The following is a 16,948-nucleotide window of genomic DNA, read 5'->3' on the forward strand; positions in this document are numbered from 1 at the left end:
TAAAATAACCCCTTGGTAACTTGGCATGAACATTCAGGCTTATCTTAGAGGCAGTGTGTGAAGAAGTTGCACATAACCATTAGTAATATACTGAAAAGACTTCAAAAGGACACCACATCAGTTTTAGAAAAATATTCAATAGTTTATAGACTTAAAAGAAGACCAAAACGACAAAAGATCCACTATATAGTACTTACAAATATATACTTTGTAGGAATACTTGAAAAACACAGTTCTTTAAAGTCATTAGCTCCATCCGGGGCTACCACACTGTCATGAACAACAAATCCAAACTATTCTGGCTGACCGTGTTGTTGCGGGCCAGCTATGGTGTCTGGAAGACGCGCAAAACAGTACCTTTAGAAATGTAGGGCGTCGGCGACATCTCGTTGAGCTCGAATGAGCCGGTGTCGGCAGGCATCGGTTCTGGAAGTCAGTGCAGAGGCGTCGGCCCTTGGAGTCATGCGCGTTGCAGATCGAAGTCCTTGCGTTGAAGTCGGGAGCGCCGGTAGGTGAGCGGTGCCCTCAGGTCATGGTGCAGGCAGCGGCTCTGTCACGGTCATCCAGCAGCGTCGGTGAGACCAGGGATGCAGTGCGAAGTGATGCGGGTCTTGTCGTGGTGCTGGGAGATGACAGTGCAAGCAGCGGTCTCATCATTGCTGAACCGCTGTCGATGGCTGACGAACTGGAGTAGATGGCGCCAGCATCTGTAGGCCAAGGCTGCAGTGCGAGATGTAGACGGTGCGTTGTGTAACTTATGAGTGGTGCCCTTGAACCACGGTGCAAGCTGCGGCATCGATGTCCGCATGGAGCGGCGGCGTCGGTGATAGCAAGGCAGCGTCATGAAGTGATCCGGTGTGAAGTGCAGTGCTTACAGGTCACGGTGAGAGCAGCGACTCAGTGGAAGCATCAGGTGGAATCATCGGTGAGACCAGGGCTACAGTGTGGCATGCAGCGGTTTCCCGCTGTGGTGCCTTCAGGACACAGAGTTGTCAACAGCCGTAGACGGCATCGGGTTGCTTTTTCTTCTGTTGCAACACAAAACACACAGTCCCCAGTGCTGATGGCAGACGATCTTGAAGTCTTTGCTGTTCACAAGACTTCTTGAACAGGGGGCAAGCTCTACCTCAAGCCCTTGGAGAAACTCAATAAAGAAGTTGCAGAAAGTTCAGTCCATTCATTTCATTGCCCAAGACAGAAACAGCCACTGCAGGTCAACACTGCAAAGCGATCAGCAAAGTAGTAGTTCCTCCTCACAGCTTCTCCAGCTCTTCTCCTTGGCAGTCTTCTTGTTCCAAAAGAGTTCTAAAGTTCTGGGGCCTGGGCCCAAGTATTTATACTACAAAATCCTTTGTTCTCTCAGGCAGAGAGTGTCTGTGCTTAGTCCAAACAAGTTCTGTCCTCTCTGGACCAGCTTCCTGGCAGGAGGTGGAGACAGCATTGTGGAAGGCAGACCAGGCCCATTCAGGTGAAAGAAAATCTCCTCCCCCTACTTTAAGTGCAGCCCACGTCTATTCAACCCAGCCCTGACTCATCCAGAGTCTCTGGAGCCACTGCACATCCCCAGCCCCTGTCACCCCAAAGCCAGACAGTCAATACACATCCTAGCAGAGGAAAACTGGATAGCTAAGCAAGAAAATACCTGCTTTCTAAAAGTGGTATTTTCAAACCCAGAATGTGAAAATCACCCTCACTAAAAGATGCATTTTAACACATTTGAGTTCAGGCATACTAAACTTTATTTTCCTACCTTGTTCCCAGGGTTAGTTGTGTCTATAAGATATTATAAGCAATCTCACCATTCTATCCTATGGGGACAGGTAGCCTTGTAATAGTGAAACATGAAATTGGCATTATTTCACTATCAGGATTTGCCACAAACACCAGGGCATGTCCTACTTTTTACATAAACTGCACCCTGCCCACAGGGGTACCTTGGGCTTACCTTAGGGGTGGCTACCATGAAAGAAGAGGGAAGGTTGGGGCCTGGCAAGTGAGGGCACTTGCCAGGTCGACATGGCAGTTACAAATTGCGCACAGGCTCTACAGTGGCAGATCTGAGTTACCTTTACGGGGCTACTTTTGTGGGTGGCACAATCAGTGCTGCAGGCCCACTAGTAGCATTTGATTTACAGGCCCTGGCACTTTCAGTGCACTTTACTAGGGGCTTACCAGTAAATCATATATACCAATAATGGCATATCACCAATAAATAATACCATTTATACAGAGAGCATATGCACTTTAGCACTGATCAGCAGTGGTAAAGTGCCCACAGTCCTAAAACGAACAAAGACAGGGCAGGAAAAAATAGGAGGAAGAAGCAAAAAGTTTGAGGATAGCCCTAGAAGAAGGGCCATTTCCAATAACAACACACAGATGTATTTTGACAGCCCACATGTATATTTAATTCACCTATTAATTATTTACCTATTTAGAACTTCCTCTAGATTGCATATGAAAATATCTTCTCTTAGTCATAAGTGTGCCCACTCCTGGCAGGGACATTGAATAAAACACTAATGCACAAAAATAAATCATGATATGGTTAGTCTGTGTCACAAGCAAACATTTCTGTGGAGACGTTCATTATCTGTGATCCTCATCCCACAAAATGTACAGACTTGCCTATGGATAGTGCACTGCATAAGTGTGCTTAACTCAATTCAGTAATATGAATAAAATATTTTCTTTGTTTGTCTAAGGTCAAAGCCCACGCAGGCTGTTTGCAAGGAGGAGTGATGTACTTCCAAATCGGACTAATGGGAAGCGACCATCAGGTGAAGCAAGGGCTCGTCAAGAAAACATGAATGTTGTTGCCAAGATGTCCTCCCAGAGCCGCGAGCCGCTGCTACCTCCGATTCTAAGTGTGTGGATTCAAAAGGATGCAATGCAGAGAGCAATCACACTACAGCTCTAATTGTATGTTTTTTTCTAGCATGCACCTTCTCGTACAGGCTTAGAAGTCATGGTTTAGCAGGGAAGCAAAGTCATGTGATGCCCCTTTGTATTTCGATAGGGCGGTTCTGTCATTGACATGGCTTTATGGGTTGTACAGGGACGGATTGGAACAGAAAGTAGGCCCGGGCACCGAAATAAAAGTGGCCCCCATTAGTGAATCAAATAAAAAAGTGGTTCACATTTGCCTGCTGTATATGTCTTTTGCAAAGGTATGAGACACTGCATGTATTTGTTCTTGGTGAACACGTTTGGGGCAATATCAGGGAAATAAACAGAAACATGTTCCCATCAGACCATAAAACAAGCCCATAAACACCTAAACAACAACCCATACTGACCTGTCAGACCAGCCATTCTGGCGCTACCAGAATGCCATATAGGCCAGTCTGAATTTGGGGTTGGTTATATGTCAGAAAATCGATACCAAAAATATTGTCAGCTAAATATCGTGATGAATATCATTTACAAAAATATCAGTCCATTTTGATTAGATTATCTACGAATAATGACAGTAGAGGTATATTTAGATAAACATTATTTAGGATATTATATTCTGCTACCATATTGACTTGGTAACACCATGGGCTCTCGTGAGGGTGTGTTTCAATATTGATGTGGTTGGCGTTTCTGGCAGAGCAGATTCTGCTTTGGAGAATACTATTTCCATCCTACATTCCCATATCTGATACCCTCTCAGTTCGTGAGTCTAAATTCTAATGTCAGAGTATCCTTGACTGTAAACCCATGCCTGTGATTCCCAAGGTTCATGTTTCCTGTATCTATTAGTTTTTAGGTCGAGCTGGCATTGGAGCGCGAAGCGCTCCCACCAGCGAGTTCTATAGTCGCCGTGTTCACTGGCAAGGGAGTCTAGAGCTGTGCACGAGCCGCTACTGGCCTGTGCACGAGCCGACTCAGCTCAGTGGACGCGCACGTCTCCGGAAGACGTGCTGCGCCCGAGCCGCCTCCCGCTTGTTCTTTCAGCAAATATTCTCGGAGCCCTAGGGCAAAGTTACCGAACAGCACAACAGGTAGGCTTTTTACATTTATGAAGACAGTATGATAGGCCTCGTACACACACCTCCCCTTCCAGTGCCATACTAAATCAATCTAGCAGTGTACCCTAGGTATTGTTGGGTACAGAGTATTTGAGATCTTGCTGTTGGCTATGGGCTATTAACGATGAAAGTATTCTCAAGCTTTGTCTGCGCAATTACATATTTTGTGATGATCATCGTGATTTCCTGTTTGGGTTTTTCGGATCCAAGAGAGGTGTTAACAGTCGATAAAGTTGATGTTTATAAAACTGTAATAAAGCGTCCTGTCTCTTTTTTGTGTTAAGCTTTTTTTTGTTTTCTACACGTAGTATATATATATATATATATATATAGTCCAGGGCAGACAACCAAAGGAAGAAAATAATTTCGCGAAAGGCGTGTATTGTATTGTAGCTGAATGTATATAGTGCTTCTTACCTCTGAGGAAGTGCACTAGAAGAGGGGTAAGCACACTTACAGACTGCAGTTTCAGAGTGCAGTTTCAGAATGCAGTTTCAGAGTGCAGATTGAGAGTGCAGATTGAGAGTGCAGATTGAGAGTGCAGATTGAGAGTGCAGAGTGCAGATTGTGAGTGCAGATTGTGAGTGCAGATTGTGAGTGCAGATTCAGAGTGCAGATTCAGAGTGCAGATTCAGAGTGCAGATTGTGAGTGCAGATTCAGAGTGCAGATTCAGAGTGCAGATTGTGAGTGCAGATTGTGAGTGCAGATTGTGAGTGCAGATTGAGAGTGCAGATTGAGAGTGCAGATTGAGAGTGCAGATTGAGAGTGCAGATTGAGAGTGCAGATTGAGAGTGCAGATTGTGAGTGCAGATTGTGAGTGCAGATTGTGAGTGCAGAGTGCAGATTCACAGTGCAGATTCAGAGTGCAGATTCAGAGTGCAGATTGTGAGTGCAGATTGTGAGTGCAGATTGAGAGTGCAGATTGAGAGTGCAGATTGAGAGTGCAGATTGAGAGTGCAGATTGTGAGTGCAGATCCAGAGTGCAGATTGAGAGTGCAGTTTCAGAGTGCAGATTCAGAGTGCAGATTCAGAGTGCAGATTCAGAGTGCAGATTCAGAGTGCAGATTCAGAGTGCAGATTCAGAGTGCAGATTCAGAGTGCAGATTGTGAGTGCAGATTGTGAGTGCAGATTGTGAGTGCAGATTGTGAGTGCAGATTGTGAGTGCAGATTGTGAGTGCAGATTGAGAGTGCAGATTGAGAGTGCAGATTGAGAGTGCAGATTGAGAGTGCAGATTGAGAGTGCAGATTGAGAGTGCAGATTGTGAGTGCAGATTGTGAGTGCAGAGTGCAGATTCAGAGTGCAGATTCAGAGTGCAGATTCAGAGTGCAGATTCAGAGTGCAGATTCAGAGTGCAGATTGTGAGTGCAGATTGTGAGTGCAGATTGAGAGTGCAGATTGTGAGTGCAGATTGAGAGTGCAGATTGAGAGTGCAGATTGTGAGTGCAGATTGTGAGTGCAGAGTGCAGATTCAGAGTGCAGATTCAGAGTGCAGATTCAGAGTGCAGATTCAGAGTGCAGATTCAGAGTGCAGATTGTGAGTGCAGATTGTGAGTGCAGATTGAGAGTGCAGATTGAGAGTGCAGATTGAGAGTGCAGATTGAGAGTGCAGGTTGTGAGTGCAGATTGTGAGTGCAGATTCAGAGTGCAGATTCAGAGTGCAGATTGTGAGTGCAGATTGTGAGTGCAGATTGAGAGTGCAGATTGAGAGTGCAGATTGAGAGTGCAGATTGTGAGTGCAGATTGTGAGTGCAGATTGTGAGTGTAGATTGTGAGTGCAGATTCAGAGTGCAGATTGTGAGTGCAGATTCAGAGTGCAGATTGTGAGTGCAGGTTCGGAGTGCAGATTTGGAGTGCAGATTCAGAGTGCAGATTCAGAGTGCAGATTCAGAGTGCAGATTGTGAGTGCAGATTGAGAGTGCAGATTGAGAGTGCAGATTGAGAGTGCAGATTCAGAGTGCAGATTGAGAGTGCAGATTGTGAGTGCAGATTCAGAGTGCAGATTCAGAGTGCAGATTGTGAGTGCAGATTCAGAGTGCAGATTCAGAGTGCAGATTCAGAGTGCAGATTGAGAGTGCAGATTGTGAGTGCAGATTGTGAGTGCAGATTGTGAGTGCAGATTGAGAGTGCAGATTGAGAGTGCAGATTGAGAGTGCAGATTGAGAGTGCAGATTGTGAGTGCAGATTGTGAGTGCAGATTGTGAGTGCAGAGTGCAGATTCAGAATGCAGATTCAGAGTGCAGATTCAGAGTGCAGATTGTGAGTGCAGATTGTGAGTGCAGATTGTGAGTGCAGATTGTGAGTGCAGATTGAGAGTGCAGATTGTGAGTGCAGATTGTGAGTGCAGATTGAGAGTGCAGATTGAGAGTGCAGATTGAGAGTGCAGATTGAGAGTGCAGATTGAGAGTGCAGAGTGCAGATTGTGAGTGCAGATTGTGAGTGCAGATTGTGAGTGCAGATTGTGAGTGCAGATTCAGAGTGCAGATTCAGAGTGCAGATTCAGAGTGCAGATTCAGAGTGTAGATTGTGAGTGCAGATTGTGAGTGCAGATTGTGAGTGTAGATTGTGAGTGCAGATTGTGAGTGCAGATTGTGAGTGCAGATTGTGAGTGCAGATTGTGAGTGGAGATTCAGAGTGCAGATTGTGAGTGCAGATTGTGAGTGCAGATTGTGAGTGCAGATTGTGAGTGCAGATTGTGAGTGCAGATTGAGAGTGCAGATTGTGAGTGCAGATTGAGAGTGCAGATTGAGAGTGCAGATTGAGAGTGCAGATTGAGAGTGCAGATTGAGATTCAGAGTGCAGATTCAGAGTGCAGATTCAGAGTGCAGATTCAGAATGCAGAGTGTGAGTGCAGCGTGCAGATTCAGAGTGCAGAGTGTGAGTGCAGCGTGCAGATTCAGAGTGCAGAGTGTGAGTGCAGCGTGCAGATTCAAGATTCAGAGTGCAGAGTGCAGATTTAGAGTGCAGATGCAGAGTGCAGTTAAAATGTTGCTAGGCTAGGGCTTTAAAGACACCCCAAACGTGGAAAAGACTGCAGCTTTTCTTTGGTTTTGTCCAATCTTGTCCAGACGGTCACTCCTAGTATTTTTTTGCAACTATCTTTTCTCCTAAAACATTAATATGCAGGATTGCTGAGGGGTCTCCCCTGTCAGTCCTCATGGTTGTTTTTTGTGAAGCCCCTGCAAGAAATGGCCATAAAACAATTGGCTGTTTCAGTTGTCTAGAAACACCACAGATTCTGCTTGACCTGGGCGTGCTCCATGACTTGCAAGTGGAACTTCACAGACAACTACATAAAAAAAGCATTTGCAATGCAATAGGTCTCCCATTTGCGAGAGTTTAACCTATTGGCATTGTAAATGACAATGCCTTTTATTTATGTTTTAAAAACCAACACATAAATAAAAGACATTGCCATTTACAATGTCAATAGCTCAAACTCTAACAACTGCGAGACCTATTGCATTGTAAATGCTTGTTTTAAATCCTACTGTCTCAATATACTTGTCTCTCGCATTGTATCTCTACCCTGGCAATGTCCGTTTCACTGGTTGGGTTGTTTGTGTTTACAACGCATGCCTTTACCAGGCATGCCTTTACCACACAAACTTTACCACGCATGTTTTTACCAGTAGATGCCTTTACCACACATGATAAGTATAATTAAGGCAAATAAGACATATATGAATCTATGACAGAATATCGAGGGTCAGAATATCGACAGACAAAATATCGACGCTGGAATATCGAAGGCAAGTATATCGACACCCTATCTACAACATGGTAAGTACAAAAATATCGAAACTAAAATATCGATGTTAAAAATATCGTAATTAAAAATATCGGGTTTTTTTGTAAAAAAAAAAAGTTAAAATAAGTTAATAATACTTATATATAATTTAAAATTATTTAAAAATATGTTATAATGTTTAAAACGATTAAATAATACATATTTAATATTAAACATTTAATTAAAATTAAACATACAATATTTAATATATATTTAATTAATATGTAATATATACATTTTTTTAATTCATTAAAAAATATTAACAAATACTATAAATTACAAATACATCAACACTCATAAAATAATAACATAAATAATAATAAATAATTATATTTAATAAATAAAAACAATTACATATACTTTCAATATTATAAAAATTATTTAAAGACAACATTATGTAACATATTAAATACATAAATAACTATAAATAATATTGGATAGCGTAAGGGTAAAAATTACTATTCAAACTCCAGAGGGTGCAACATTAGGGAAAGCGTTGGATAGCGTAAGAGTAAAAATTACTATTCCAACTCCAGAGGGTGCAACAGTAGGGAAAACGTTGGATAGCGTAGGGGGAAAAATTACTATTCCCACTCCAGAGAGTGCAACAGTAGGGAAAGTGTTGGATAGCGTAGGGAGAAAAATTACTATTCCCACTCCAATGAGTGCAACATTAGGGAAAAGGTTGGATAGCGTAAGGGTAAAAATTACTATTCCAACTCCAAAGGGTGCAACAGTAGGGAAAGAGTTGGATAGCGTAGGGGGAAAAATACTATTCCCATACCAGAGAGTGCAACAGTAGGGAAAGCGTTGGATAGCGGGTGGGTAAAAACTTACTATTCCCACTCCAGTGAGTGCAACAGTAGGGAAATCATTGGATAGCATACGGGTAAAAATTACTATTCCAACTCCAGAGGATGCAACAGTAGGGAAATCATTGGATAGCGTAGGGGTAAAATTACTATTCCAACTCCAAAGAGTGCAACAGTAGGGAAAAAGTTGGATAGCGTAGGGGGAAAAATTACTAATCCCACTCCAGAGAGTGCAACAGTAGGGAAAGCGTTGGATAGGTGGTGGGTAAAAATTACTATTCCCACTCCAGTGAGTGCAACAGTAGGGAAAGCGTTGAATAGCGTACGGGTAAAAATTACTATTCCAACTCCAGAGGGTGCAACAGTAAGGAAAGCGTTGGATAGCGTAGGGGGAAAATGTACTATTCTAACTCCAAAGGGTGCAACAGTAGGGAAAGCGCTGGATAGCGTAGGTGGAAAAATTACTATTCCAACTCCAGAGGGTGCAACAGTAGGGAAAGCTTTGGATAGCGTAGGGGGAAAAATTACTATTCCAACTCCAAAGGGTGCAACAGTTGGGAAAGCGTTTAATATTGTAGAATTTTATTTTAACATACTTATAATTAATGTTTATATTTGCAATAATGTATAACTAATTTTTAATACATCAACATCAATAAAAAACTATTAATAAATAATCAAACCAATAACATTTGACGAATTATTTGACAATAAATTAACAACAAACACCAATAAATAATAATTATTAAATATTACTCACCAAATAATAAATATAAAAAAATAAACTATTTATCATAAAAATAATATATATATATATATATATTTAAATCACAATTAAAAAACAATAAAGAAACAATATACAAAATTTTAAAAAATTAAAAAAATGTTTACCAATTAATTGATGAATTTTTCTACTGATTAAAATATAATTACAAATTGCAAATATTAATTGCCAATTAAATTAATTACTTATGTATTCAAATAATTTATTGCCAATTAATAATTAATTAAGAGATTAATTATCCATAACAAAAAATGTATTAATAATTAAATATTTACAATTAAATTACTTCCCACCCAATACCCCTATAATCCCACAACATGCTCCGGTACTAAAACATAACATTTAATTTAAATTAACATTAATTACCAATTAAATAATAAATTTATCAATTAAAAAAATTAATTGCCAATTAATAAGTAATTACAAAATAAATTATACATATTTTTTTTTTAAATTACAATTAAATTACTTCCCACCTTATTCCCCTATAAACCCACAACCCGCTCCGGTACTAAAACATATAATTTACTTAAAAAATTAATTTATTAATATATACAAATAATACACATATAATATAAATTAATTTTAATATTTAACAGAAACATATAACACATACATAATAAAAAACATAAAAATAATACAAATATCGATATTAGTAACATCGAAATTAGTTACATCGATATATATGCTATCGATATTACTAACTTCGATATTACTTACATCGATATAAATAATTTCGATATTACTTACCTTAGGGTCGATATTATGTCCTACGATATTCTTGATATCGATATTCTGTACCTTCGAAATTTCAAACACGATATTTTGGTAGGTCGAAATTTAAAACTCGAAATTTTGACTGTGTACCGACATATATATATATATGTATATATATATATATATATATATCTATCAAACCACAAAGTTCGTCTGCAAAGAGGGGAGCCCACGCAGGTGAGTGAATCTTGCCTTCAATTTATTGGGAAATAACAAAGTTGAGCAGCTCGGTGCTTCGCCATATTCAAGTCCTGCCGGACGCGTTTCATGTCCACCGACATTTCTTCAGGGGCTCTGGTCTTGGCCGAGTTTCTGGAACGGCAGGTTCCCAGCACCACATTAAGGGCCAAACATAGGTGGCCCAATACCGGTCGGTAACGGCCGAAATTACAGAATTTCGGCCGTTACCGACCGGTATTGGGCATTTGGGATGTAGGTGGCTACATTTCACATTCGGTAATTTACCGAATCGGTATTTAAGAATTCGGTAAATTACCAAATTCTTAAATACCGATTCGGTAAATTACCGAATCTGAAATGTAAGAAGCACTCAAGTGAGTGCTTTTCACCTGTAAGGAATCGTTATTTACCACCAACTACAAGTTGGTGGTAAATTACGAAAACCCTAACAAAAGCAGTTTTTTGCAATTAATAACAGTGCCATGTGGCAGACATACATGCCCTTAGGGCATGTATGTGTGCCACATGTGCACCCATGCACTATTCAGGGGTGCAACAGGGTGTCAATGTGACACCCTTGCAAGGGTTCCCCCTATTACCGATTCGGTATTTACCGATTCGGTAAATACCGAATCGGTAAACACCGAATCGGTAATTCCCATTCATTCCTATGAGCCTTCAGACCCATAGGAATGAATGGGAATTACTGAATCGGTATTTACCGAATTGGTAAATAAGATTCTTATTTACCGATTCTCAACGATTCGGTAATTTTTTCCTAAAAATTATCTACATCCCATTTACCTATTCTTAAATACCGAATCAGTAAAATTCGGTATTTAAGAATAGATAAATTGAGATGACCTAAATCTGGCCCTAAATATCTTACTTCTCCGCCCATGTAGGCGTGGCCACCCGCATGGCCTGTTGGTAGCTGTAGTGCTTTCATGTACTCAAGTGAGATGCCATCACAGTTCCCAAGTAAGGCATATTATTCCCCAGTGGATTGCTAGACACTTTTGTGGCTCAAATTGCTGCTTTACATTTCGCAATGGCATCACCTACTCCAACACTAATCTGCCATGTGACGAACAAGCAGGACTGCACAACCATGCAGCGGGGCTCTCCTCGCGGCCCAGGTGGAGCCGCACAATATCAAAACACAAAGTTCGCCTGCAGAGAGGGGAACCCACGCAGGTGAGTGAATCTTGCCTTCAATTTATTGGGAAATAACAAAGTTGAGCAGCTCGGTGCTTCGCCATATTCAAGTCCTGCCGGACGCGTTTCATGTCCACCGACATTTCTTCAGGGGCTCTGGTCTTGGCCGAGTTTCTGGAACGGCAGGTTCCCAGCACCACATTAAGGGCCAAACGTAGGTGGCCCAATACCGGTCGGTAACAGCCGAAATTACCAAATTTCGGCCGTTACCGACCGGTATTGGGCATTTGGGATGTAGGTGGCTACATTTCAGATTCGGTAATTTACCGAATCGGTATTTAAGAATTCGGTAAATTACCGAATTCTTAAATACCGATTCGGTAAATTACCGAATCTGAAATGTAGGAAGCACTCAAGTGAGTGCTTTTCACCTGTAAGGAATCGTTATTTACCACCAACTACAAGTTGGTGGTAAATTACGAAAACGCTAACAAAAGCAGTTTTTTGCAATTAATAACAGTGCCATGTGGCAGACATACATGCCCTTAGGGCATGTATGTGTGCCACATGTGCACCCATGCACTATTCAGGGGTGCAACAGGGTGTCAATGTGACACCCTTGAAAGGGTTCCCCCTATTACCGATTCGGTATTTACCGATTCGGTAAATACCAAATCAGTAAACACCGAATCGGTAATTCCCATTCATTCCTATGGGCCTTCAGACCCATAGGAATGAATGGGAATTACTGAATCGGTATTTACCGAATTGGTAAATAAGATTCTTATTTACCGAATCTCAACGATTCGGTAATTTTTTCCTAAAAATTATCTACATCCCATTTACCTATTCTTAAATACAGAATCAGTAAAATTCGGTATTTAAGAATAGATACATTGAAATTACCTACATCTGGCCCTAAATATCTTACTTCTCCGCCCATGTGGGCGTGGCCACCCGCATGGCCTGTTGGTAGCTTTAGTGCTTTCATGTACTCAAGTGAGATGCCATCACAGTTCCCAAGTAAGGCATATTATTCCCCAGTGGGTTGCTAGACACTTTTGTGGCTCAAATGGCTGCTTTACATTTTGCAATGGCATCACCTACTCCAACACTAATCCGCCATGTGACGAACAAGCAGGACTGCACAACCATGCAGAGGGGCTCTCCTCGCGGCCCAGGTGGAGCCGCACAATATCAAAACACAAAGTTCGCCTGCAGAGAGGGGAACCCACGCAGGTGAGTGAATCTTGCCTTCAATTTATTGGGAAATAACAAAGTTGAGCAGCTCGGTGGTGCTTCGCCATATTCAAGTCCTGCCCGACGCGTATATATATATATTATTTTATTATTATTATAATATTATTATTATTACGGTTGGCCTCAACCGTGGGAGGAGCTCCGCTTCGTCAGGCGTACAGGAATGCTGCACTTGGTGAAGACTGTGGCGAGGATACTCATCTTTGCCTGCCAGCGCGACACTCCATGATAAAGTTACAACCTCGGAGCCTGCCCTCCCACATCCTACTCAAGGAATGAAACACAAGACATTAACTAGCACAGTGAAGCATAACCTACTCAAGGATTACGATTTGACTCACCTTCGAACTACAGTTACCAGCAATCCTGGCAACTAGGCATTGTTAACCACACCCACTTAGGGCGGACATGATTTAAATAAAACGCATTTAAATCGCCTAGGTGAGCCGATCATGCCTCTGTGTCATTGTCCATGAGGAAGGGGCGTGTCTGCCCCAAAACGCGTCGGACTCTTTTAAACAATGAGGAGGGAAGCTGCGGGGTCTTCGGGAGCAAGCAAAAGCCGGATGGTTTGGGGGTGCCGTGGTGAGCCCTTCCTAAAGCGCTGGGCGCATTGCTTCTGAACATTATTACGGTTGGCCTCAACCGTGGGAGGAGCTCCGCTTCGTCAGGCGTACAGGAATGCTGCACTTGGTGAAGACTGTGGCGAGGATACTCATCTTTGCCTGCCAGCGCGACACTCCATGATAAAGTTACAACCTCGGAGCCTGCCCTCCCACATCCTACTCAAGGAATGAAACACAAGACATTAACTAGCACAGTGAAGCATAACCTACTCAAGGATTACGATTTGACTCACCTTCGAACTACAGTTACCAGCAATCCTGGCAACTAGGCATTGTTAACCACACCCACTTAGGGCGGACATGATTTAAATAAAACGCATTTAAATCGCCTAGGTGAGCCGATCATGCCTCTGTGTCATTGTCCATGAGGAAGGGGCGTGTCTGCCCCGAAACGCGTCGGACTCTTTTAAACAATGAGGAGGGAAGCTGCGGGGTCTTCGGGAGCAAGCAAAAGCCGGATGGTTTGGGGGTGCCGTGGTGAGCCCTTCCTAAAGCGCTGGGCGCATTGCTTCTGAACATTATTACGGTTGGCCTCAACCGTGGGAGGAGCTCCGCTTCGTCAGGCGTACAGGAATGCTGCACTTGGTGAAGACTGTGGCGAGGATACTCATCTTTGCCTGCCAGCGTGACACTCCATGATAAAGTTACAACCTCGGAGCCTGCCCTCCCACATCCTACTCAAGGAATGAAACACAGGACATTAACTAGCACAGTGAAGCATAACCTACTCAAGGATTACGATTTGACTCACCTTCGAACTACAGTTACCAGCAATCCTGGCAACTAGGCATTGTTAACCACACCCACTTAGGGCGGACATGATTTGAATAAAACGCATTTAAATCGCCTAGGTGAGCCGATCATGCCTCTGTGTCATTGTCCATGAGGAAGGGGCGTGTCTGCCCCGAAACGCGTCGGACTCTTTTAAACAATGAGGAGGGAAGCTGCGGGGTCTTCGGGAGCAAGCAAAAGCCGGATGGTTTGGGGGTGCCGTGGTGAGCCCTTCCTAAAGCGCTGGGCGCATTGCTTCTGAACATTATTACGGTTGGCCTCAACCGTGGGAGGAGCTCCGCTTCGTCAGGCGTACAGGAATGCTGCACTTGGTGAAGACTGTGGCGAGGATACTCATCTTTGCCTGCCAGCGCGACACTCCATGATAAAGTTACAACCTCGGAGCCTGCCCTCCCACATCCTACTCAAGGAATGAAACACAAGACATTAACTAGCACAGTGAAGCATAACCTACTCAAGGATTACGATTTGACTCACCTTCGAACTACAGTTACCAGCAATCCTGGCAACTAGGCATTGTTAACCACACCCACTTAGGGCGGACATGATTTAAATAAAACGCATTTAAATCGCCTAGGTGAGCCGATCATGCCTCTGTGTCATTGTCCATGAGGAAGGGGCGTGTCTGCCCCGAAACGCGTCGGACTCTTTTAAACAATGAGGAGGGAAGCTGCGGGGTATTCGGGAGCAAGCAAAAGCCGGATGGTTTGGGGGTGCCGTGGTGAGCCCTTCCTAAAGCGCTGGGCGCATTGCTTCTGAATATATATATATATATATCACAATCCAGGCTCCCCACAGATTGCTACTGCGGCCAATCAGGAATGGATCACACCACGTTTCTTGAGTTCCATAATGCTTTATTCAGGCAAAGCTTCTCTAATAAAACAAATAGTCATTGCAATTGCCGTCCATGACGCATTTCGACTGCTACATCGCTATCTTGATCACATGATGATCTGTGTTATTTACACTTGTTTTATACCATTTTCTGATTGCTCGTGCACTATTGGATTAGCAAACATAGAAAACAGACTGCCACAATCAATATTCATTGACAATCTAATCGTAGCAACATAAAGATCAATCAATCAATCATATAATTTGTAAAGCGCACTACTCACCCGTGAGGGTCTCAAGGCGCTGGGGTGGGGAATGCTGCTACTGCTCCAAAAGCCAGGTCTTGAGGAGTTTTCTGAAGGTCAGCAGGTCTTGGGTCTGCCGAAGGTGGATGGGGAGGGTGTTCCAGGTCTTGGCGGCGAGGTGGGAGAACGATCTGCCACCTGAGGTCGCTCTTCGGAAGCGGGGACTGAAGCATGGGCGAGGTCGGCGGAACGGAGCTGGCGGGTGGGGGTGTAGAAGCTGAGTCGTCTGTTGAGGTACGTTGGTCCGGTGCTGTGGAGTGCCTTGTGTGCGTGGGTGAGAAGCTTGAAGGTTATCCTCTTGTTGACCGGGAGCCAGTGCAGGTCTCTCAGGTGGGGTGTGATGTGGCTGCGGCGAGGGATGTCGAGGATCAGGCGTCCAGAGGTGTTCTGGATGCGTTGGAGCCGTCTCAGGAGTTTGGCCGAGGCTCCTGCATAGAGGGCGTTTCCATAGTCCAACCTGCTGCTGACAAGGGCCTGGGTGACTGTTCTCATCGTTTCAGTGGGGATCCACTTGTAGATCCTACGGAGCATACGGAGGGTGTTGAAGCAGGAGGAGGAGACGGCGTTGACTTGTTTAGTCATGGAGAGGGTGGAGGGTGGAAAGATAACACCACAAATAACGAATTGCTCTAGAAATGCCAAATTCATCAATTCAACCTCATCTCTACAAATTCTTTTATATTGTGTTATACACAGAATATGTTTTGGGTGAACAACAGGAACATCTATGTCAATTCTAATGGTACTAGCATTGATGCAGTATTATTACCTTGTTGCCACCAGTTTAAAAAGAAGTCAGATGAAGATATATTTATTGTTTTGGAAATACATGTCATAAGCATTTGTGGTTGTTGTGGTCATAACATTAATAATGGTTAAGCCTGTTAACTTTTTGATTAGCCTAGTGTACCTATATACACCTTTAGAACTGCTTTATGCACAACATTGCACTTTCCCAGTAAAGTGCTATGTGCTTAAAAAAATACTATTGTGCAATAAAGTGCTTTTCTAGAGTCTGAGCAACAGAATGCCACCATGAAGCCTCATATATTTTAGTCATTTGGCAGTGCACATTGTAAACATAACTTGCATAAAAATGTAAAGTGTCAAAAGGCTAATGCAAGGGAAGATATCACAATACAATTTATATACTCATAGTGATATCGCAAAGAAAGTGCAACCTAAATGACCTGGATGGTCTTCATAACTGCCCTGTCTGATTACTATGGGGATTAAACAGTCAAATAAGTATAACAGGTTCTTGGATGGTACTAATTGAAGGTTTGTTCTAAACACATTATAGTGAAACCAATCATACAGTATTATAGGATGGGAACAGTCCAGCCCAAATTGCCAATCCTTGTCTTCCCTGGACCGAAAACAAGCATCCTGGGACCGGGTTCTGGCTAATCAGCCATCATTAGCCAGGATAGCTTGAATCCAGTAGCAAAGTGAGCAAGGGACCCACGACTGGGCATACCCTGCCAACTTAGGGCGAACAAAGCAAAACCAAAGGGGATGATGGCCTGAGTGTTGAACATTGCATGCACTCACCCCCAGTAAACTGATCTGGGTGAGTGTTTGCAATGTTCAACACTCCATCCATCATCC

The 16,948-nt window shown here is 42.9% G+C and overlaps 1 protein-coding gene across 1 annotated transcript in view; it reads left to right on the forward strand.

Moving 5' to 3' along the window:
* Positions 1–2,987, forward strand: part of LOC144820115 (uncharacterized) — a 72,488-nt gene extending 69,501 nt beyond the window's left edge. Inside the window, exon 3 of the mRNA XM_078677755.1 lies at positions 2,706–2,987. Coding sequence (XP_078533881.1) covers positions 2,706–2,920 — 215 coding nt within the window. The 3' untranslated portion in view covers positions 2,921–2,987. The remainder of the gene's footprint in view (positions 1–2,705) is intronic.
* Positions 2,988–16,948: the final 13,961 nt, after the last annotated feature.

The sequence above is a fragment of the Lissotriton helveticus genome, chromosome 2_1 (assembly GCF_964261635.1).
Source record: "Lissotriton helveticus chromosome 2_1, aLisHel1.1, whole genome shotgun sequence".
Taxonomy (NCBI): domain Eukaryota; kingdom Metazoa; phylum Chordata; class Amphibia; order Caudata; family Salamandridae; genus Lissotriton; species Lissotriton helveticus.